The 22,511-nt window shown below is 49.7% G+C and overlaps 2 protein-coding genes across 6 annotated transcripts in view; one reads left to right on the forward strand and one right to left on the reverse strand.

Annotated features, from left to right (window-relative positions):
• Positions 1 to 5: 5 nt before the first annotated feature.
• NUDT2 (nudix hydrolase 2) lies at positions 6 to 10,932 on the forward strand. Its single transcript, XM_027550049.1, has 3 exons — positions 6 to 139; positions 8,068 to 8,201; positions 10,312 to 10,932. Exons 2-3 carry the CDS (start codon positions 8,075 to 8,077, stop codon positions 10,626 to 10,628), a joined length of 444 nt encoding a protein of 147 aa, XP_027405850.1. The 5' UTR covers positions 6 to 139; positions 8,068 to 8,074; the 3' UTR covers positions 10,629 to 10,932.
• MYORG (myogenesis regulating glycosidase (putative)) overlaps positions 1,707 to 22,511 on the reverse strand; it is a 38,913-nt gene continuing 18,108 nt past the window's right edge. For 2 of the 5 annotated variants that reach the window (XM_027550035.1, XM_027550037.1), the window contains one exon: positions 20,865 to 20,952. Coding sequence is in view for 3 of the 5 variants with exons in the window: in XM_027550031.1 (XP_027405832.1) it covers positions 2,585 to 2,697; positions 18,827 to 20,952 (2,239 nt within the window). In the remaining 2 variants the exon portion in view is untranslated. Of the gene's footprint in view, positions 2,698 to 16,853; positions 20,953 to 22,511 lie in introns of those variants that run through there. The other 3 variants (XM_027550031.1, XM_027550032.1, XM_027550030.1) reach the window with 3 other exon arrangements.

Here is a 22,511-nt window from a genome sequence, read left to right on the forward strand (position 1 = left end):
AGAAACGCACCTTTGAGGCGGGTCCAGGATCCTTCCGCCCCGAGCTGTTGGTCTCCCAAAGCGCAACCCAGCTCTTGGGATTGGTCTACGGACTGCCAGTTTTCGCCGAAGGTCCGCCTTTTGCCTCCTTCTACTTGCGGTGAGTAGCCTTACAGAGGGATTAGTGGGTTTAGTTCTCCGCGGGGAAACTGAGGCTCGGAGCAATGAGAGTCTGCAGCTGACTAACCTCCGGTCGCTGTAGGGTCAGGAGTGGACTTACCCTTCTCCAGCTGGCTGTGGGGCGCGGGCAGGCCAGACTCCAGCCGCTGCAGAGAAGGCAGGGGCCCTCTGGGGACCCCGCGAGCCTTGTTTGTCCCCAGACGAGTGGTGATCGCGGAGGTCGTCGGAAACCCAGAGTACCGGGTGTGGGGCCCAGCGACCCGAGCGCCATACCTTCCCTTCCTTGGGCCTCAGTTTTAACTTTGTTATTACTATTTAAACCCTGCCTACTTTCCAAGAGAGGTTTTATATTTTCTAATTACTTCCTTTATTGAATGGATACTATCGTGACAGTTACAACAGAAGTAAAGAAAGTCACAGGAGAGTCCTACTACCTAAAAACTTTTTTTCTTGGGGCCTAGTTTGGACCTTATGTATCTATTATATCTCTTAAGGGGGAAAATAAATAAATATATGAATGACATTAAATAAGTTGAATGCAATCAAATAGCCAAATGTAGCTGGTGTACAGTCCAGGATGAGAGCACTGATGTTAGGGGTCGGGCAGATCTGCTTTTGAGTCTCTACCCAGACTCATCTCTGAGCTGTAATTTTCTTTTTCCTCTTCTGAAAATGGGGAGTAATGCCTCATGGGGTTGTTGTGAAAATTAAGTGAAATAATGAAGGTAAAGCACTTGGCAAAATGCCTGACAAGTAGTAACTCTTCCGAAAGTGGTAGCTATTATCTTCATACTAGAAATAAGAAAATATATTAGCCAATGGAATCAGTAGATGTACTGTAATTGAGTGCCCAATTTAGTTCAAAACTTGTCAGTTAAATAAATAATGGTTAAGGAAACAATCCATTCTTCAAAAAAGTGAAATTTCTTCCTAGTAGCTATATTAAAATATCTTGTGGGGCTGTCAGGGATGTACATGGTGTGATGAACAGTGTGTTCACAGACAGTTTTGCAGAAAATATGAAAAGTCATTTTTTTATTCAACTGTTAATGAAAGCTAAGAGCATGCCATTAAAACATAACAGAGAAGCTTTCTGATGATGTTTTATACAGGGGTTAAGTATGACATATATTTAGTACTTTTGATATGTCAGACCCTACATATACATTATTTATTTTAATCTACAACAACTGTTAATAGTAGGTTGGTATTTCCTTATTTGGAAAATGAGGTGTAGAGAAGTGTGTTGCTCAAAATAACATGCTGTTGAATTAGGGAGCTAAGTCTCACTGCAAAGCCAGCCATACTTTTCTGTGTTGTGCGTTCTGTTTTTGATTGAGAAAGGATGAAAATACTTGGAATACAAGCAGTCTTTACTGTCTGAGCTGCCAGGGAAGCCTTCCAGGTGATGCTGATGGTAAAGAACTCTCCTGCCAATGCAGGAGACATAAGAGAAGGGGGTTCAATCCCAGGATTGGGAAGATCCCCTGGAGGAGGAAATAACAATCCACTCCAGTATTCTTGCCTGCAGAATCCCATGGACAGAGAAGCCTGGAGAGCTACAGTCCATAGGGTCACAAAGAGTCAGACACGACTGAAGCAACTTAGCAAGCAAGCAAACTCCTAGTCATCCTTTAAAAACCTTATGGAGTACCCCTTGACCTAAAGATAATCATTCTTTGCTGTCTTTACATCTCACACATACCTTTGTGATGCACAAAACACATCTGGTGACTTGTCTGTTTAAATATCTTCCACTTTCACTGTATTCAGCTTCCTGTCTACTCTTCAGTCCTGCCACACTGCTTGTTGAATGGGACACACTCAACAGACATTAGATGAGAGAATGAATCCTTTCAGGCTGTAGTGTTAGAATTCCCCATGTTTGCTTTCCAGAATTGTACAGCAGATGGCACTAATAGGCCACTTAACAGTTCTCCTTCACCAGAAATGATTTTTGTCCGAACCTTGTCTGACTTTGACTTCATCCTTGAAGCCAGTATTCATGTCATTACAGGTGAAATCTCCCATTTCCTCCCTCAGCCAAACAGCAAAGATAGCAAGATGACTCAGCAGCTTAGTCTCTGAAACAGTGGCAGATGTCCAGGTAAAGGTGAGGTTGAGGGAACATTTTCTTTGTCTCAACTCATCAGTTTCTGGTAGTTGGGGGTTTTTCTTTTCTTTCTTTTTTAGTTTTATCTTTTTGTTGATGTTATTGCTTTATTCAAGGAGGGGAGCCTTATTTCTGTTCACTTCTTCTAAAGGGAAGACGGGACTAGGAGAATTGGAGAAGAGACCATTATGATATGGGATGTGAAGAGAAGCTGAGCAGTCACATAGCTAGCTGCTTGTAGGCAGGCAGAGTTGACCTTCTTCCTCGTAGTGGAGTAGCCTGGGCAAATTTCCTGGACACTAGTGCCCCAAGTTAGTTACTTGTGTGCTTGTCCAAGGCTGGCATCAAGCTTGTCCCCAATACTTGGTGCTTGAGAACCCTCAGGCTACTGGGTATGGTTTTGAACGTGTGGTTATAGGCTCCAGCTTCCCAGAAAAAAAAAAAAGCAGAGGCATAAAAAACCTTTATCAGAGAGACAAAGTTTAGGGGCATCAGACTACACTTTACCCCTCCAGGGTTGTCTTTGGGCAACAGGATCTTCATCTATGTCAGCCTCCAACTAAAACTTCTGTGAATAGGATTCCAGTTAGACATCTTTAAAATCCTCCATATGAATGTAGATCAAAGTGTGGGAATTTTGGGACTGGAAGCGATTTAATAAATCATTTTCGTATCCTCTCTCAGGGCCACTTGTGCCCTAAGCCCTGCTCTTTCGCGGTAAGCAAAGTTGTATAATGGAAAAAAATACAAACTTTGGAGTTAGACTTGATTCCCTGGTATCTCTGATGGTCAAGATTCTGCCTGCAATGCAAGAGACCCAAGTTAGATCCCTGAGTTGGGAAGATCCCCTGGAGAAGGGAATGGGTACCCACTCCAGTATTCTTGCCTGGAGAATTCTGTGGACAGAGGAGCGTGGAGGGCTACAGTCCATGAGGTTGCAAAGAGTCAGATACCACTGAGTGACTAATACTTTCACTTTTCACTTTTACTTAGATTCAAATCTCAGCATTCACAGACCAGTTATGCATTTGGGGAAGTATTTTAAACATTTTGAATCTGAATTTCCTTATCTTAAACTGGAGGTAACAATGCTTATTGTGAAGAGTTGTCTTGAGCATTATAAAAGATAAAAAACCTTGCATGGGGTAGATTCTTAATTGATAACATGGTGGGATGAAATACTGTTTCTGCTAGAGGGATTTTAGACTATGAGGAACAGGTTGCAGGAGGATTTGGAGAGCTCTTTCTAAAGGTATATTTGTGACGGCTCCTGTGGTTGAGCTGTGCTTGCAATAGCACTCCGATTAATTTGATGAAAATATTGGACCACAACACATCAGTATAGACATTTACCTGTGAATTATTTTTTGGCACCTAAGTCCTCAACCTCCTAGGCGGTGAGGGAATTGCATCTACAGAGAAAGCCAAGAGCGCTTTTCCTTAGCTTCTGGAACCTTCTGATGACATTGAGGGGGTTTTGTTCAGGGTTTTTTAAACCACCTAAGGCACTTTGCCACTTTGCTGAAGTGTGAATTGCCTGCTGTCAGCCTGGAGTTCTCACCTCCGCAATCTGGCTGCAGGCATATTTGCATATTAGATGGTGTGTTCTTTAACCCCCTGAGGTTTGAATCCACTCAGAGTTTGTGTGCCTGGTGAGTGTGTGTATGTGTATCTGTAAGAGAGTGAGAGAGAGAGAGAGGAAGAAAGAAATCTGGATACTTTAAAACCCCAGGACAGTTTCAGCTCCATGGTCTCCAGAAAAACAGAAAACCTCCAACAATAGCTCCATTGACTTTTATGTAAATGGCACTCTTCAGGAAAACACTGGGCTATTTCCCAAAGTCCCAGAATATAACCTGAGCATTTGTTTGAGTGGGAGGTGGGGAGACAGTTCTGTGGAGTCGATGAACATCTGTTGAGAGCTGCTGTGCGGGGTCCCAGGAGACAGCTCACAGTCTGGCTCTTACCTGCCAGAGGTGCAGAGATTTACCACACTAGGTGTACGTGCGTGTGATGGCTTTGTACCATGTCCATGTAGCTAAGCTGGAACTGAGTTTCCCAGGAGTCCCTTCCTGGATAGTTCCAGGTTAGGGCTGACCTCAGGAGAATTTTGTGCAAGATTTGGAAGGCTGAAGTGAAGTAGCAGCCAGTCCACTGTGAAGAACAGAGCAGGATCCTGGGCATGGTGGCAGGACATACCTCTGGACACTCTGATCTGCTGGCTCACTTTAGGGTGCAGGACAGCACCCAGGCCCGCAGCTCCCCAACTCCTGCTGCATCACCTCCTTCAGCCGTTCTGAGTCCCGGGTTGGGTGTACGCTCAGCTCTGTGGCAAAGGGCTCCAGCTTCTGCAAGTCACCCGAGTCAATGAGCTTGGAGACAGTGGACAGAAGTCGATTTGTTCTCACAGGTTCCAGTTTTCCTTGCTGTCTTCCACTTCACAGTCAGCTTTCCTTTCCAACTGCTGGCATCACCAGCTTACAGAGACTTCAGGCCTAACACCAGATGCGGAGGTGACAGAGGTACATGGGTTTCTCCGTCAACTTCTTGATTGGACAAGGTCTATTCCCTACCCTGAATTCTTATAGTATTCTGTTTCTCTTATCAAACATGACAGTAGTAGATTATTCAGGCCGTGTTAAAGGCCCAGAAGATGGAGGGATTAGAAGCCAGAAGGCTTCACAGAAGAGGTGACATCTGAGTTGTTGCTGAAATGATAAGGAGATAGTTGCATGGATGGGGAAGGAAGGAGAAATTGTAGAGTTCAGCTGGCTCAAGCCAAGTGATTGGAGGGTGAACAGGGTACCTTTCTGTCCTCTCTGGGTACAGAGCACAGGTAGAAAGTGAACATCTGTCTGATCCTGGCTCTTGATCCTAGCTCTTCTGGTCTGGCTGTTAGCTGTGGTCACCACTGAATACAGGTATCTATTGAGATACAGTTTTGCTAGGGTGCACCCTTGTCACTAACCTAAGCCTCCTCCCCATAGGACAGTACTGGCCTGCTGCCCTCTCCCCAGTGGTGCCACATGGCCACCGCAGGCTTGTCTCTCTTGGCCCCCATGGAGGCATCTTTGTTTTCTCACGCAGTGTTGGTGACAGCAGTGGTGTGAATCATGCCCAGGGGCTTCCTGTCCTAGGCAGGGCACTGTGCCCTCTAGCCTTGGATCCCTAAGCTTGTCCCAGCACCCATCTCATGGGACTCTACTTGAAGCAGGGGCAAGGTACCCTACACCTGTAACTTGCTGATGCTTTCTGAGCATCACGATGGGAAGGCCTGGGATCAGGTACCCATTCTTACCTAAACCTGTAACCAGTAATTTGAAATCTTTCTTCACTAGTTCTTTAGTGACAGGGTTCCTTCTGGCTTCCAGAATAAAGTCCTCAGCATGTATTTATTCCCTTGGAGACCAGGGAGCAGAACACCACATTTAATAAAAGCCCTGATACGGGTTTATATATGAATTTTAAACTCAGAAGGGTCCACACTTTACATACTGTTATGAGCCACTCTTTTTCTACTTAGTGTGTCTGAAAATCTTTACAAGCAGCACATTTGTCTCTACCTCATTTTTTAAAAAACACATTTTAATTCTTATTTATTTTGGCTGCATTGGGTCTTCATTGTGGTGCGGGGGTTCTCTTGTTAAGGAGCACAGACTCCACAGAGCTCAGGCCTAGTGGTCATGGCACATGGACTTGGTTGCCCCATAGCACATGGGATCTTAGTTTCCCAACCAGGGATTGAACCCTGCCTTGGAAGGCAGATTCTTAACCACTGGACCACCAGGGAAGCTCATCTTGACTGAGCAGCACCAAGGGGCCCATGGAGATCATCAGCTCCTATTCCAGCCACTCCTCTCAGTGTCAGTTGTGGCACCCAGGAGCACCAGCTTCTTCTCTGGCACTGGAATCCTGCAGATGAGGCCCTGCAGCTCAGGCCTCTCCCTGCCTGGGCCAGTCTCTCAGACCTCAACTGCACTTTAGGCCCCTGGTTTTCTTTCAGTTCTGCCATCTCACCTGGGAACCTTTGTCCATGCCGTTCCCTCCACCTGGAACACACTTTCCTCCTTCCCTTGCCGGTTTACCTTTTACTCATCCTTTACTTCTCTGCTCAAATACGTTTCTTTCAGGAAGCATTCCTTATTGCTTCTCGGCCTTTTGGCTAAGATCAAGTGTAGGAAGCATACCTTGATCCCTCAGGCAAGGTCAAGTTTCCAATCATACATTTTCCCTTTGGAACACAGACCTTATTGACAAATGCTTTAAAATTTGCTTAACTATTTGTTTAAAGTCTTCCTCTCCTACTAGACTATAAACTATATTCTATATTCATGCGAGGGCAAAGGCCAAGCATAGTATGTGCTCCATAAATATTTGCTGCAGGAACAAATGCCACAAGTTTTTCTTTAGCAGAGCCTTACTGAAAGGATCTTCCATGTTTTTTGTTTTTTTGGTGTGTCTGTGTGTGTGTGTGTTTGGCTGCACGCATGGCATGCAGGATCTTAGTTCCACACCCCCTGCAGTGGAATCTCAGAGTCTTAAAGGCTGGACCACCAGGGAAGTCCCTCCTGTCTTTTGTTGTTGACATTTTTTTCCTGCAGTGGAAAGAAGACTAAATGGAAAAGACTAAAAAAGTCTGTTGTTATTGTATGGCTGATTATAAAGTTAATGTTCTCTGTAAATTTCCAAATAATATAGATATATATGGAGCAGAAAATGAAAGTTTCCCCGTAATCTCATCCTCCAGAAAACAGTATTAATGATGTGTATCCTCTTCCAGTCATTTTTCTGTGCATATTGAAGTCTATTGAGTGCTTATTAATCAGCAGGCACTGTTCTAAACCATTTGACAAAGTTAAGTCATGTAATCCTCACAGCAACCCTTTATAGGAGAGCTATCTTTATCCTGTCTTAAGCTGAGGAAACTGAGCTTTAGGAGCTCATCACATGGTGAATGAGTGGCAGAGCCTGAACTTGAACCCAGACTCCAGGTTCATACTCTTGACCACTCTGCTAGTTCGCCTCTGATGGGATGGGAAGGAGACTTTCTACCATGGCTGCCCCTTTATATTTTGAATTTTGGACCATGTGAATGTATCACATTCCAAAACATAAAAGACTGAAAAAAATCAGTAACAAATTTTTAGAACACTAAGCCACCATTCCTAAGTGACTCTTCTAAGCCATCAGAAACCACATTGTTTCCCAGAGAACGCTAATCAATACTCTGTGATGGCCTATATGGGAAAGAATCTAAAATGGAGTGGGTATAGGTATAATGATTCATTCTGCTGTACAGCAGAAACTAACCAACATTGTAAATCAACTATACCCCAAAATAAATAAATGATAGAAGTTAAAAAATACAAAGAAACCATACTTTGGGGTCTCTTTGCTCCAGAGTCTCAAGCTGGAGGCTGAGGGAAATGGGATTGTGGATTTGATGATGACATTGTACTGCATCTCTCCCATTCCCAGCATCTCTCCAGTTTTGCTGAGTTTGCACCTGAGGATCTCCCATCTCTACATACACACATGGGCCCTGCTCCAGCAGGGAGACCCGGAAGAGCTGGGACAGACCCACACTACCAGCTAGAGGCCGGGGGCTGCAGTTAGACACAAAGGCCTGTCTCTGACTCCTGGCTTCCCCGCATTGGTCCTCAGCATGTAGGTGATGAGGTCACTGTTAGCTGGTCTGTGTGACTCCCCGGCACCAGAGTGCTGCCCCGCTCCGGCCTCCTCAGCATGGATCTTCCTGTTTTGTGTAACTTGGCACATCTTTGTTATGCCTTCAGATAGACCATGGCCCTGAGAGCATGTGGCTTGATCATCTTCCGAAGACGCCTCATCCCCAAGGTGGACAACACTGCCATTGAGTTTCTACTGCTACAAGCATCAGATGGCATTCATCACTGGACTCCTCCCAAAGGTGGGAGGCCAGGGGGTGGGCTGTGGGGAAATGCCAAGCGCTGTTCAGAAATCCACGCTGCCAGGCACCCTACAGCACTTGCTTCCCAGTGATTGTGTAGCAGGAGGTGGGTGTGTGGGCAGAAACTCTTGGCCCTTCCTGCATACGAGGTCTACATGCCAGGCCAGGAGAACCGAAATAGAACTCGGACTGAATACCAGGTTTTCTTGTATCAGTCACCAGAGCGTCAGCCTCTCCAGTGAATGGTGGGGAAGGAGAAGAGGCACTGGGCTGCAGCTGGGGACCCTGGGGCCAGGTCATTACTGGGCTACAGGTTAAGAGTGAACAGCCCCCAGACAGAAGGGAGCAGAGACTTTAAGGGAAAGTAAGGTGGGGGAGAGGTGAACAAGGCTCCTCCAGGGTTGGAGGAGGGCTTCTCTGGTAGCTCAGATGGTAAAGAATCTGCCTGCAGTTTGAGAGACCTGGGTTCAAACCCTGGGTTGGGAAAATCCCCTGGAGAAGGGAATGACTACCCACTCTAGTATTCTTGCCTGGAGAATTCCATAGACAGAGAAGCCTGGCGGGCTGTAGTCCATGGGGTCATCAGAGTCGGATGCGACTGAGCGACTAACATCTTAGGGTTGGAGAACAAGGAAGTAGGAACAGGAAAAACAGTTGGCACATTTGAGTTCCACTGAGGAGAAACAAAGTGAAAAAAAAAAAAGAGGTGTCACCAATACTATGAATAGGAATATTCACACTTGCCTCCTGATCACCTGAGTCACACTGCATGGTGCCTCTCAATGAAAGATTTCAAAGGAAATCTCTGAATTTTCCCTGCCTTAGGCGAGGGAGAAGTTACCATCTTAGCACTGATGGGCAGAATGCTGAATAGATGCTGTTGGGTGGGGTGTGCTCAGAGGTTCACACACAGTTCTGAGGGAAGGTCAGGCATCTCGAATCAGCGTCACCTCTCTGCCCACCAGCATCCCTCCCACCTGCCTTCCCCGATGCAGTACCTGCCTGGCTTTGTGTCCACGGCTATATGAGGTGCTTCCAGAGAAAATTCCCCAGCAGCCATGGACAGAAATGGAATTTTAAGTCCAGACTCCTGGTTGCTTTCTGTGGGAGCTATGCAGCAGCAGCTGACTGGGGTGCTGCTCTGGGGACCCCCGGGATGGAGGAGAGTAGGATATAGCCCTGTCTTTGAGCTAAGAAGAGAACAGCTAAGAATTCCTGCTTCCCAGGAGCTCCCGAACCAGGAGGCCCCCAGCAACTTGTTAAAGCCATGTGTTGATCGAAGCTGCCAGACCCCTCTCAGGCCTTCTTGGCCCCCTTGGGCAAGCTGAGAATTTGCAGGGAGGGCCTTGAGGCAAAGCCGAGGGCTGCTCCCAGTCTGCAGAGCTTCAAGTTCTCTTACAACAGTTTCTTGGCAGTTGTCTGCTTGGGTTTGGGCCTTGCCAACAAATTTTCTTAGAACTGGCTCTCAGCTTGTCCTTAGTCTAAGTTCCCATCAGGACTTTCCCTATGAAACTAGAATCTGGCCTTACTCAGAAAGATGAAAACAATTTGGAAGAGCCTTGATAGCTACTTGGAAACAGCTGCGGGTGCCTTGGTATAGGGTTTAGAGCCTGACCATTGGCCCTGGGACTTCGGGCACCAACTGCAGACGGTGTTAAGTCCTCACTGTGGGCTATAAGCGAAGAACTCCCTCTTCAGCCAGCTCCCACCTGGCAAGAAAGGACCACCCTTCCTTGGGAAGGTCACGTTAAGGTCTCCCAGGGAAGGGTTTCCCTGAGAACATGGGATGAAGAGAGCTCCAGAGAAAAATAGAGCAGAGGTCTGGGGGAGGCCAACTTCCACATCGAGGAGCAGCATTCTAGACCAGACTTGCCAAATATATGGTTTGTTTCACTCTCTGTAGCAAAGATGGGGTGGGGAAGGGGCTTGCCCAGACACCACAGAGCCAGACCCTACGTGTCCTGTACCCTATTCTCTGCCAGTTTAGGATATTGCTAAAGCCTAGCAACACCTAGAAAAGTCACCACAGACCCAGCTTTAAATCATCTGACCTGGAAAATCTAGCTTTGTTGACGATTATATTTGCTTCCTCTTCTTTTTTCCTCACCAGGCCATGTGGAACCAGGAGAAAGTGACTTGGAAACAGCCCTTCGGGAGACCCAGGAGGAAGCAGGCATAGAAGCAGGCCAGCTGACCATCATTGAGGGCTTCAGAAGGGAGCTCAGTTACGTAGCCAGAGCGAAGCCTAAAATCGTCATCTACTGGCTGGCGGAGGTAAAGGACTGCGATGTGGAGGTCCGCCTCTCCCGCGAGCACCAAGCCTACCGCTGGCTGGAGCTGGAGGATGCCTGCCAGTTGGCTCAGTTTGAGGAGATGAAGGCTGCACTCCAAGAAGGACACCAGTTTCTCTGCTCCACAGCGACCTGAACTGACCAGAGTCGGGCCTTTTGCCTCAGTAGGATCCTTTCAGGGCCTTCTGAGATGAACTGCCTTCACTTCACTTCACTTCACTTCCTTGGTCTTTGGCTCATTATAGCAGAGAGCAGAGAGGCTAGTAAAATCAGCTGAGGACTCTCAGAGGAGAGCAAGCAAGAATCTGAGCTAGGTGGAAAGGAAGGGAAAGGAGGAGTTTTAAAAAAAAAAAAAAAAAGCCCAGGTCCAGTGAGTACCTCCTTATACTTTATGAATAAAGTTTATGAATAAACTTCAAGCAGCTTCTCTCTCCCTCTAACCTGCTGTATTTATTTCATGGACTCTTGCCCGGGGCATAGGGGTGCGGTGGAGAAAAACTAGAGTGGATCAGGGCTCCAGCCTTAGCTGGAGGGAACCCTGGGACCAACCACTGTACCCCAGAAAAGCTGAGGAATCAGGGAGACCCAACATGACCAGGGCAGCTCTTCTGTCCCTGGACCTCCAAGCACTCTCACCCCACCCCACCAACGTGCCCGATTTGTTGTGGCTTTTATCAGAACGGACAAATAAGTGAGTGGGACTGGAGCGTAGGAATTGGGTCTGCCCGCCATATCCACAGATGCCGAGGACCCACAGTGGGACTCGATCATCTGTGGAGTTTGGTATCCACAGCGGGTCCCCCAGTCCTCCGCAGATAACGGAGTACGATTCTACTCACTAATGTATCTTTTCCTGGCACCAGGGACACATGTTGCAGGTGCTCAGTATTTCCTAAAATAGAGACCCAGACACAACAGGGACAGGAGGGTCAGGCAGCCCTGGGCCACCAGGTCAATGACACACACACTCCAGCCTCCCAGCCCAGTCCTGACTCCCACAGTCAGTGTGGTGTCAGTGTGACGGAGGTCACTGGCGAGGAGCAGGCCTGAGCCTGGGGCCTCTGCTGGGCCACCTGCAGCCCTGTCATTCCCCTGTGCCATCCTCGCCTGCTGTGGCCTTCACCTTTAGCAGGCCTTGCTTGTTGGCGTTCCTCTCTTCCTACCTACTCCCTTTCTCCACAACTCTGCTGGAAGATCCAGAGGCGCAAGAGGTAGGCCCTGGCCCTCTTTCCCCTTGCTACTAGGGATCACAGAACGCAGGGAAGGTGTTAGATCCTACAGCCCTTCCAGGAGCTGTTAGCAGCTGGGTTCATGTGGATTTCATTAGGGAGTTGTTGCCCAATGAAGTGCGGAAGATTGGCTGGGAAGGGGCATTGGCAAAGGTCAACCTGGATTACCAGGGTCAAGAACAGGCACCCCCAGACGAAATAGAGAAGTCGCCTGGGTCTCTGACAGGCTTCCAGATGTTTTCAGTCACCGTTTCTCCGTGCAGACAGGGCAGAAGTACTAGTGAACAGGATCTTGGAGCCCTGCCAGGGGCCTGAACGGTTTTGTTCCTCACCCCTCTGAGCGGCACTCCCTGAAGGAGGCCTGCTGCAGGAAGTTTTTTGAGCTTAGTGTTCTCTTTCCAGGCCAGCAGGGACCACATCCTACTGATTTAATAAATGCCTGCTGGGCAGTGGTGCCAAACCACAGACTGGCTGCCTCCTAATGAGGGCTGGCCAGCCCTGTGCTCTCAGCATGGGAGTCTGAGGGAGTCTGTGGAATCTCAAAATGCTCAGCACTTGTACACCAGAGTTCGAAGGGACCTGGAAAATGACCTGATTCTGCTGCTCATTTTTTTTTTTTAAGCTGGGAATATTGAGGCTTAAGGAGGTAGATGGCCCTGGCAATTGTCTATATGTGAGGTCCTTCGAGAATTAGGTGCCCTAGGGGACTCTTATTTTAGAATATCTTGTGTAGCTTTGGAGTCATTCTTCTAGGCCTTACAGTGTTTTCCATTAAAACACAGGTACTTTGGAGAAGGGGGTGAATAAATTGCATTCAGCTGCTCACTTTGTGGGACGAATTGACAGGTGTGACTGGGGCATGTTAATGGGCAGTGGATGAGGGAGGGTGAGAGCAGAGCTGAGATTGGGATCTAACAGGTGAGTGGGCTTTGTTGTCATCACCACTTTGCTTTTGGCTGCCTGGGCTTGTTCAAGGGTCATGGGGCTAAGACTGCAATTTCCCCTTCAATCTCAGGCCCTCCAACCAGGTTCCAGAGCATCTCCTCCTGGGAGCTTTCCCTGACAACCACTCGTTCTGTAAACACGGTTCTGTCCCCACCTACACCCAAAGAGGCTTTTCTTGGAGTTGCACTTGTTTTCCCCACTACCACCTGCGCCACCCCAGGGTGAAATGTTAGTCCTCATTCGTGTCTGACTCTTTGCAACCCCATGGGTTATAGCCCACTAGGCTTCTCTGTCCATGGAATTCTCCAAGCAAGAATATTGGAGTCGTTTACTATTCCCTTCTCCAGGGGTTCCTGACCCAGGGATTGAACCCAGGTCTCCTGCATCGAAGGCAGATTCTTTACCCTCTGAGCCACCAGGGAAGCCCATCCCGGGGTGAAGAAGCGTCTAGTAAATTAATCCCCACGAGGATGGTCCTAAGTTGCCCCCTCTTGGGGGCCTTTGATAGAGGCTCTGGGAAAACCAAAATGCCCTCTTGACTCTCAGAAGCAGTATCTTACACCCCCACAGTAAGCAGTTGTTTGCTGAATTGAAGACCTAAAGGCATGAAGCTATAGGGGTGATTTTAATTGTAGAATTTAAATTGAAATACTGGTGCTGGTGTGGGACGTGAGAAGCAGAGGCTGACTGCTCCCTGAGCGATCCAGTGGGTCCCTTAAGCTCTAGAGGAGGGCGGTGCCAACCCCACTGCTGCCCCCTAGAGGCTGTGCTACAGAGTCCAGCGAAACTTGCTCTCCACCTTCCTTCTAACCCTCCCCCTTCACTTCCTTCCCCTCCTACCCTGCCTCCACCTCAGATTATGTAATAGGAAGCTCTCAACAGGACCCCCTGAGGAGGGGAAAAGGGCTATGGAGGGGAAAGACAGCACTGGATATTGAGTACTGAGGCACAATTTCTTCCTGTTCTTCAGACTGGGACCCCCTCTTCCCCGCCCAGGGACTGAGCCTCTTCCTCTTTAGATTTCCCCACTCCCCCAACCCCACCCTCAGACTCAGGGCTTAACCTCATAAGGCCAAGAATTCTCCCTCTCCTAATGGGTGAGGGGGCGAGAAGGTACAATTTTTCAGTTATAAAATAAATAAATACAGTCATTGGGCTGTAATGAACAGCATGGTCGTGACTATAGTTAATACTGTATTGTGTATTTGAATGTAGGTAGGAGAGTGGATCTTGAATGGTCTCATTACAAGAAAAAAAATTTTTTGTAACTGATGACAGCTGTTAACTGGACTTACTGTGGTGCTCATTTAGCAATATATACAAATAACGAATCATTACACTGAATACCTTATGTTAATATAATGTTACTGATGCCTCAATTTAACAAAAATTTCAGTTTCTCTTTTCCCCTATAGTCCATTAAAATGGTAAAGTACTTTGAAAAAAAGAAATTCTCTCCTCCCCTCAAGCTGCTGGAAAGATCCTTGGGCATGATGAAATAAAATAGCTAGTCTGAAGATAAAAACCACGTTGTTCCTTGGGAGCTGGGGTGTGTACCAAAGAGGGGAGGGCGTCAGCAGAAGTCCCACTGAGTCGCACAATGGCAGGAAAGGAAATCACCCAGTTGCCGCTGCAGTCTTCTTCAAGGCTGGTCTGGGCAGGCCTCCTCTCATAGGGATGGGCTGTGCAGCTGTTCCCAGAACAGAAGGGAGTATCTCTTCAAATGATTTTCAAAATATGCTCATAAGCATGTGTGTGTGAGCAAAACAGAAGTGTGAGAAGAATTTAGATCTTAGAGGTCTTGAACATCAGAGCTTGAATTTTTTCCTAAATGACCTGATTGAATTTCAGAAAGATTTCCTTGGCTGCCTGCTATACTGATTGAATTGAAGGATTTGAGTGGACAGAATTAGGAATCCACTGCAGTGGTCCAGGCTAGAACTGATAAGATCTGACATGGGGTAGTGGCCAGGAGATGGAGAAGTCAATACTGCCTTGGATTTGAGAAAAGGGACCAGAAGTCCTGGTGAGGGGAACCAACAAAAGAAGACTTACTTGCTCTGTAATCAACCAGGGTGAGGGATCCTTTGCCCAAATCTGGGAGAACAGAGCAAAGATCCTCCCAGAAAATTCAAATCTTGGTCTTGAGAGAGGACTTGGCCAGAGTTCAGCCGACTCATACAGTGCTAGAAAGGAAACTGGGGCAGACTCGAAGGCTGCACACGGTCACAGAATGGGGGTGTTAGTCCCCAGTCCCGGATATTTTGCGGTGTCCACTCAAGCTCCCTGCCATTACTCCTGGAGAAGAGAGCTCTCCATTCCTGCATGCCAGCCTCCCCACCCCCACCCTCAGTGGTACAGACCAGTGGGGAACTGGCCATGACAAGGCTGCTGGAAGCTCCATGGAGGGGGGCTAGCCCTCCCTCCCACCCAGATGTGCAGAGAGATAAACATGGAATGTACAAGAGGTGCTGGCAGGGATGGTGGGCGGGACAAGGTTCCAAGGGGACAGAGTTTCTGGCATCCTAGCAAATGGGAGAGGGAGCTTTTAGTCCTGGTCCCTCCCCTCCCCCCATCCCAAGACCAGCTCTTTCTCATGGTTCCTACCATTCCAGCCACCACCCCAAACTTTTGAACCTCTCTTTTTTGTTGTCAGTGGAGGAAAGGGAAACACTTCTTGGTCTAGAATAGGACCCATTGGGTGGCTGCTTCAAAGACATACATTTCCGTGATTTCACAACCTTGGATGTGTACAGACAGGAGCTGGGCCAAGCTGTTGAAAGATGGGTGAAGCCTGGGTGGCAGATTCTAGGTAACTCAATACAGAACATCAGGTTCCAGTCCAGCCTTGGGGACTAATCTGTGTGACTCAAGTCGATGCCCTCTTCCCTCTCGCAGTGTTTTAGTTTGTTCATCTGTGCTTTTGTGATTAATGAAGTCAATGGCATAGGCCAGACTAGAAACCAGACCACAAGTCAAGGCCCATTTGGCTGGGATGTGGCCAGCCAAGGGCACTCTGCCCTCTGGCCCTGCCTTAGCACACAGTGAGTGCTCAGTGGGCCTGGTGCGTCCCCTCCTCCAGCTGAGCTGCCTGCCCTCAATGCCCTCTTAAAATTCTTAACATTTGACTTCATTTTTTTTTTTTTTCAATTGGCCACACCACATGGCTTGTGGGATCTTAGCTCCCTGATGACCAGGGATTGAACCCTGGCCCCCTGCAGTGGAAGCGTGGAGTCCTAACTGCTGGACGGTCAGGGAACTCCCTCAGTGCTCTTCTAAAGGATACTCCTCCTCCAGGCCAGATGACTTGGGCCCTCCAGATTACTTTACCCACCCCCACCTTCCCATGCCACCTCAGCACACACTTGCTTGGTCCTGGGCTGTAGAACTTTATTCTAATATGTTCTGTAATCTGAACTGTCCAACATGTGAGCCACTAGTCACACATGGCTTTTGAATACTTGAAATGTGGCTAGCGTGCCTGAAGAACTGGATTTTTAATTACATTTATTTAAAAATTAAATTTAAGAAGTGATATGTGACTAAAGGCTACCCAGTAGGATACAGCACAAGTTTTAGGCAGTTTTCTTCAGTCCTTGTCTACAATTAAGAATTAATAGGAGTTACCATTTACTAAACACTTACTTCTTGCCAATTTTTGCATAAGTACTTTACAGACACATCTCAATGAGTCCTAGAAATTCTATTTTAAAGATAAAAAGACTGATGCTTGAGAGGTTAGGTCAACTGCTTCAGACTGCATAGTCTGAAGTGGAGGGCCATTTAAATGTGAGTCATGCTCTCCAGCCATTCAGGGAACTTCCCAGGACCCAGCTTAGTTGTCTTCCTTCTACAGTCACTCCACACATATCCCATCGCTGGGCACCAGGACCTAGGAAGGCTCATCACTGAATACTGACTGGTAAATGCTCTTGACCAAAAAGAGAGGGAAGCTAATTCCATGCACTCCCCATCTCCTGGGGACTCCTGGCTCCTGACATTCCACTTCAGATGTCCCTTTTCTCGCCTTTCTCCTGGACCACAGTGTCCCCCAGGTCACAAACTCAGAGCTCAGCTGAGTGCTGTGTGTAGGGGTTTGGAAAGAGGGTATCACATGCAGGCTTAGAGCGAGCCAGCTGGGCTGGGACCTTGAGCCTGGAAAAAAGTCCATGTTGTTTTTAAGCAAGAAAAAAAAAAAATTATAATAGCTTTTATTGAGCACCTACTTGTGCCAGGCACTTTACATACATCTGTGCTTATAATTCCCACAACAACCTGGGAGGTAGGCATTATTATCACCATTTTATAGATGAAGAACTGAGGCTCAGAGAGGTTAAGCAGCTTACTCAAGGCCACGCAGTTTCTAGATGAGTGGTGGAATCAGGGGTGAATGCTCCTAAAGTTTCACTAGCATTCTTCACAAAGAAAATTGAGGGGGTAGTGGAGTGGGCAAAGAGATACATTCTCTAGGGGGTGAGGGGCTGATTCTGCTGTCAGAGTTGTTAAGGGAAGCTGAACCCTGCCCTATTTCCCACCTCCCCACTGCTGGCAAGCCACTCCTTGCCCAGACTCAGCTGCAAAAGCAGAAAAAACTCTCTGGCTGCTCTTCTTAGCAAAGAAAAATAACTAGAATGAAAAATCTTACCCTGTGTGTATATTTGTGGGTGTCGCTGTGTGCGGTAGTTTGTGTGCTGAAGCACACCACCACCAAAATAAAAACATCCTTTCCCCACTTCCCTGGTTTTTTGTTTTGTTTTTTTTTGGGGGGGGAGTCTTTCCCCCCCTATTTTCCCACTCAGCTTGTGGGATTACTGGCCTGGGGATCAAACCTGCACTCACTGTGGTGGAAGCATGCAGTCCTAACCACTGGACCACCAGGGAATTCCCTAACGTGCCTCCCTTTTAAGCCACACCTCTGCCATGTGTATAGGGAGTGAGGCAGCTGAGAAATCTAGACAGGGCTGTTTATTTTCTACTAGAGTCCCAGGGACATCACCTAGGAAGGGACCAGGTTGAAAGTCAAAACCTCAAGTTTGCTCCCTGCCCCCTCCCTCCAGGCTTATGCAGCCTCAGAGGTATTGTGTTAATTCCATAGATCCAGGGACCCGTGGTGCCTCTCTCTCACACACACACACACACACATACACACAGAACACACACACACAGGTTCTTGAGTTAAGGCACCAAGTCTGGCCTGCATGGCCTTGCGAGTCTTTGCCCATCAGGGAGTGGCCCTGGCCCAGGGCTGAACCACGTGTGTACACAGATGCCTAAGGATGGGGTCAGGAGTCTCTTCACAAATGAGGGACAATGACGATGGCTCTGTCCTCCCGGCCTTTGGGAGGGGACCACTTGCCTCCTTGTCAGTTGGCCAAGTACCTCCATCCCTTGTCGCCAGCTGGGTGGGACCAGGTCAGCCACAGGTCAGGCAAGTGCTGAGAACTCAGGGCCTGGCACTTTCCAACACCAAGAATGTGCCCTTTCTAAGTGTGGCAGGAGGCTATTTTGGGACCTTCAAGAGGACCAAGTCACCACAAGAGGACCAAGTCACCACTTCAGAAGGACAAAGATGGAAGGTGAGGCTTCTTTCTGTGCTTTTCTCTTTTTGTTTTGGCCATGCCACTGTGGTATGCAGGATCTTAGTTCCCCTATTAGGGACTGAACTCCAGCCCCCTGCAGTGGAAAGATGGAGTCCTAACCACCGGACCACCTCAGGAAGTCCCCTTCTCTGTGCGTTTAAAACCCAACTGTGTTTTACAGGAAGAAAACTGATTTTTTTCCTCTGAGCTCTCTTGCCCCCACCCAAGGGAAGGAGTTTCTGTAGACTGGAGTGCCTGTGGAGAGGAGGGCTGTAACCATTGTGCACTGGAGTTGGGGGGCGGGTGGTGCTTCAGTGTCTTCTCCCCCGCCCTACAGGAGCCGGTTCCAGCACATTTAGGTCAATTACCCACTTAGTGGGTGGTATAAAGTTGGGGACTTCCTGTGGGATAGACGGTGCGGTTGTGATTTTGAGGGTTAAAGGCCTACATGAAGACTAGGGTTAGGGCTGCCAGGTTTCTGGGCCCTGGGCTGGGTCAGGATACCCAGATGAAGTAAGCGATCTCGTCCAGGTCAACGGGGTAATCCGTGAGCAGCACTGGTGTCTTGTCAAAAAGCTCACCTTTATAGCTGCGCCACTTGCCTGCAGGCAGGTAGACGTCCCGCTCCTGCTTGCCCGGCTCCAGTACGGGTGCCACGAGCAGCGTGTCTCCGATAAGAAACTGTGAGTCGATGCGGTGCGCCGTCTCATCGCCGGGCGCGATCCACCAGAGGGGGCGCACGATGGGGTCGCCCGTGTCAGTGACCTCACCCGCCAGTTCCAACAACAGTGGCGCCACGAGCGAGGCCCTCAGCGCCGTGAACTTGTGCGCAATGGCCACCACTTCAGCGTCGTACCGCCAGGGCGGAACGGAGAACTGCATAGCTGGCATGAAGGCGGCCACTTCCAGCCAGCGCACGTACAGCTCGCGCTCGGGCACGTCGCCGCCGCTGGTTGAGCGCTCAGATACAGCGTTGCCACCCACCATATCGGGCAGGATGAAGGGGTAGCCCAGCATGCTGACCGTGAGCACCGCGGGGATGAGCGAGCGCAGCCCCAGATCGTAGCCCCACACCGAGTCACGGTCCACCAGGCGGAAAAAGCACGATATGTTCTGGGACTGGTAGCCCACGCGGACTTCGGCCAGTGAGAAGAAGGGCAGCGCCATCTCCGTGTAGCGCCGGCTCCAGATGTTGGGATCAGACAGCGGCCTGTAGGTGCTGAAGTCCCGGGGCAAATAGCTGACTTCGCCAGCGTCAAACTTGAAGGAGGCCACGGAGTAGCGTGAGCGCAGTCGCCTTAGGTGTCCTTGGAACCAGTCGCGGGCCTCGGGGCGCGTGAAGTCGAGCACTGCGCCGATGCCATTCCACCAGCGCACGAGAGCCGGCAGCCGGCCGGTGGGTTCGCGCACAAACAGCTCCCGCTCCACGCCCTCGCCAAAGCGGGAAGAATTGTAGTTGACAAACGGGTGCACCCAAAGCGTGACGCGAAAGCCGGCGTCGCGCAGGCGGCGGAACATGTCGCTAGCGTTAGGAAACTTGGCCTCGTCGAAGTCGAAGTCGCCGTAGGCAGGAGTGTACATGTCGTCGATTTCCAGGTGGCTGCTGTTGAAGCGGTGCTGGCGGATCTGTTGGGCGAAACGCTGCACCTTGTCCTGGTCCACCGCGCGCCCGTACAGCACCCATGTGGACCAGATGGGATCCCGGAAGGCCTCGGGTGCTGGGACCCTCGACGGCTTGTTGAAATAGCGCCGCACCATGTACTTGTGGATGGAGGTGACGTCCGAGCCGACGCACACGCGGTAACTGAGCTCGGGTGCAGCGGCTCGGCCGGCTGGCGGCTTGTAGGGCGTGTCGTGGTAGCGCGCCTGCAGTCGCAGAGAGCGCTCCGTGCTGTTCCAGCCCAGGTGGAAGGGCACCGAGTCGTTGACCTTGATGGCTGCCGCGCGCGACGACAGCCAGTAGCGCTCGAGGATGCCGCCAAAGGCGGCATCGGAGGAGTAGACGTCGCTGGTGACGAAGGGCTGCGGCTCCTGCTGGCCGTCCAGGCGGATGGGCCAGTGCTGGGTCTTCATCTCGGCGCCGCCGTACCAGTGCGCCCCAGCATCGCCCAGGAACATGGCGTGCTCCACCGCGCGCCCTGGAGCCGCCTCCTCCCAGCGCACGCGGTAGCACATGACTGTGTCCTTGGGTCGCACGGTCTGGATGAAGAAGTGCAGCGGGCGCCCATCCGCTGTGCGAGAGCAGCCAAGCAGGGCGCCGTCGCGGCTGCAGGAATCCAGGTCCAGGACGCCCGAGCGGAAGGCCAGGCGGAACACCTGCTCGCCCTTCTGGTTGCGAATCGAGAAGCCACCACGGTTGAGGTCCAGCAGCTCCGCGCGCAGGCGTTCCGCCTTTCGTAGAGAGGCGCTGTAGTAGCACCAGGCCACCACCGCGGCCAACACCAGCAGCAGCCCCAGCACTGCGGAGCCCAGCAGCGGCTTCAGCTCTTTGGACGGCTTGGGCTTGGTAGGGGAAAAGTTGTCAGGCAAGAAGGTGTACATGGTTGCGGCTGCGAGGGTCTCAGGAGTCTTACGACCTGTGTGGCTCCCAGAGCGGCGGCGGGGGTAGGCCTGGGAATTCTCCTGAGAATTCTGGGGCATCAGCCCCCAGTTAAGGAAGGAGCGGGCAGGGGGGCCACCCGACAAAGCCAATCTGAACCTGGCCGGCCTGATTCAGGAAGGGGAAGAGAGAGGTGGAACTGAGCCTTCTCATTCCATAGTATTTACATTTGGTTCTGTAAGACAAGTGTGTATTTTGGGCAGTTGTATACTGGGACGTCAGGATTTACTCTTACCAGGATGTTCTGTCTGCACCTTACCTACCCCTTCTCATGGGCACCCTGCTTGCCAAAATTAGTCAGGACTCTGAAAGGGGAGGTAGCTCAGAAGGTAAAGAATCTGCCTGCAACGCAGGAGACTGGGGCTTGATCCCTAGGTTGGGAAAGTCCCCTGGAGAAGGGAATGGCAACCCACTCCAGTATTCTTGCCTGGAAAATTCCATGGACAGAAGAGCCTGGCTGGCTACAGTCCATGGGGTCTCAAAGAGTGGGACATGACTGAGTGACTAACACTTTCACTTTCTGAAAGGGGAGGGGCAGATGACATGCATCTCCATTTTCCTGGTGGAGGAACAAACCCAGACAGAGTCAGGGAGCTGTCCAGGATCACAGAATTACTCAGGCCTCCCTGGATCACACATGGGGGCTGCTCAGGATGATGAGAAGGGGAAGGATCTGGAGAAGGCCTAGTTTCCCAGCCTGTGAGGTCCTTGAGACCTTTAACACAGTGGTAGGCTGGTTTCCCTATGCAGGAGGGGGAGAGGACAAAGGAAGGGGAACAGCTCAGACATGGAATTTAATCTTGAGTCAGAAGCCATGTTAAATCTGGAGATTAGACAAGATACTTGAAGCCAGACTCAGTCCTAGGGCCTGGTTTGGGGGCGGGGGGCAGGGTGGGTTTTGGACATTAGGAAAGGGTCAGGAGCCTAGTATGAGGGCTTGGTGGCTTCTCACATCTCCCTCTCTTTGCTCTCAAACTCCCCTCTGCTCTCAGCCATCAGGACCACCGAGTCCCTGTGCCTGCCCACCTTCCTGCTTTGCTCCCAGCACCCACATCTGTGGGCCGGTTACCTCCTGGCTTTGTCTCCAGCACTGTCCCACTGTCCTGTTTGCTCCTATCCTAGTGAGAGCACTGTTATTTCTCTCCTGTACCATTGCAACACTTCCTCAATAGGCCTCCCTGATTTCAACTTCTTTTTCCCCCAAGGCCTTCTGCTCCCAGATACTAACCTGATCTTTCTAAAGCACTTATCAGATTACATCTCTCCCTAGTTCAGGGAGCTGCTCAAGACCCCCATGATGTTCAGAAGACTAAGCTTTGCAAATTGAGGCTCAAGGCATACACGGTCTCACCTGTCCTTCTGATTCCATTTCCACCCAGGTCTATCCTATGACTACCAATCTCATTCCTTCCTTAACCTAAATCCTTCAGGCCACCTGCTTTAGGAAATTTCACCCACCCATCTTGGGTCAATTTCTTTTCCCCACCCCCAGCTCTCTGGCAGTCAAACACCCACTACTGCACACATACACTTATGCATACTGTATGCTAAAAACTCAGATATGACTGCAGAGAAACACAAACTTGGGTGGAGGTGTGTCCCAACCTGCTGTTCAAGGCTACTGACCCTTGTCCCAGCCCTCAGGGCAGAGTCCAACAAAGAAATGG

Source organism: Bos indicus x Bos taurus, chromosome 8 (genome assembly GCF_003369695.1).
Source record: "Bos indicus x Bos taurus breed Angus x Brahman F1 hybrid chromosome 8, Bos_hybrid_MaternalHap_v2.0, whole genome shotgun sequence".
Classification (NCBI taxonomy): domain Eukaryota; kingdom Metazoa; phylum Chordata; class Mammalia; order Artiodactyla; family Bovidae; genus Bos; species Bos indicus x Bos taurus.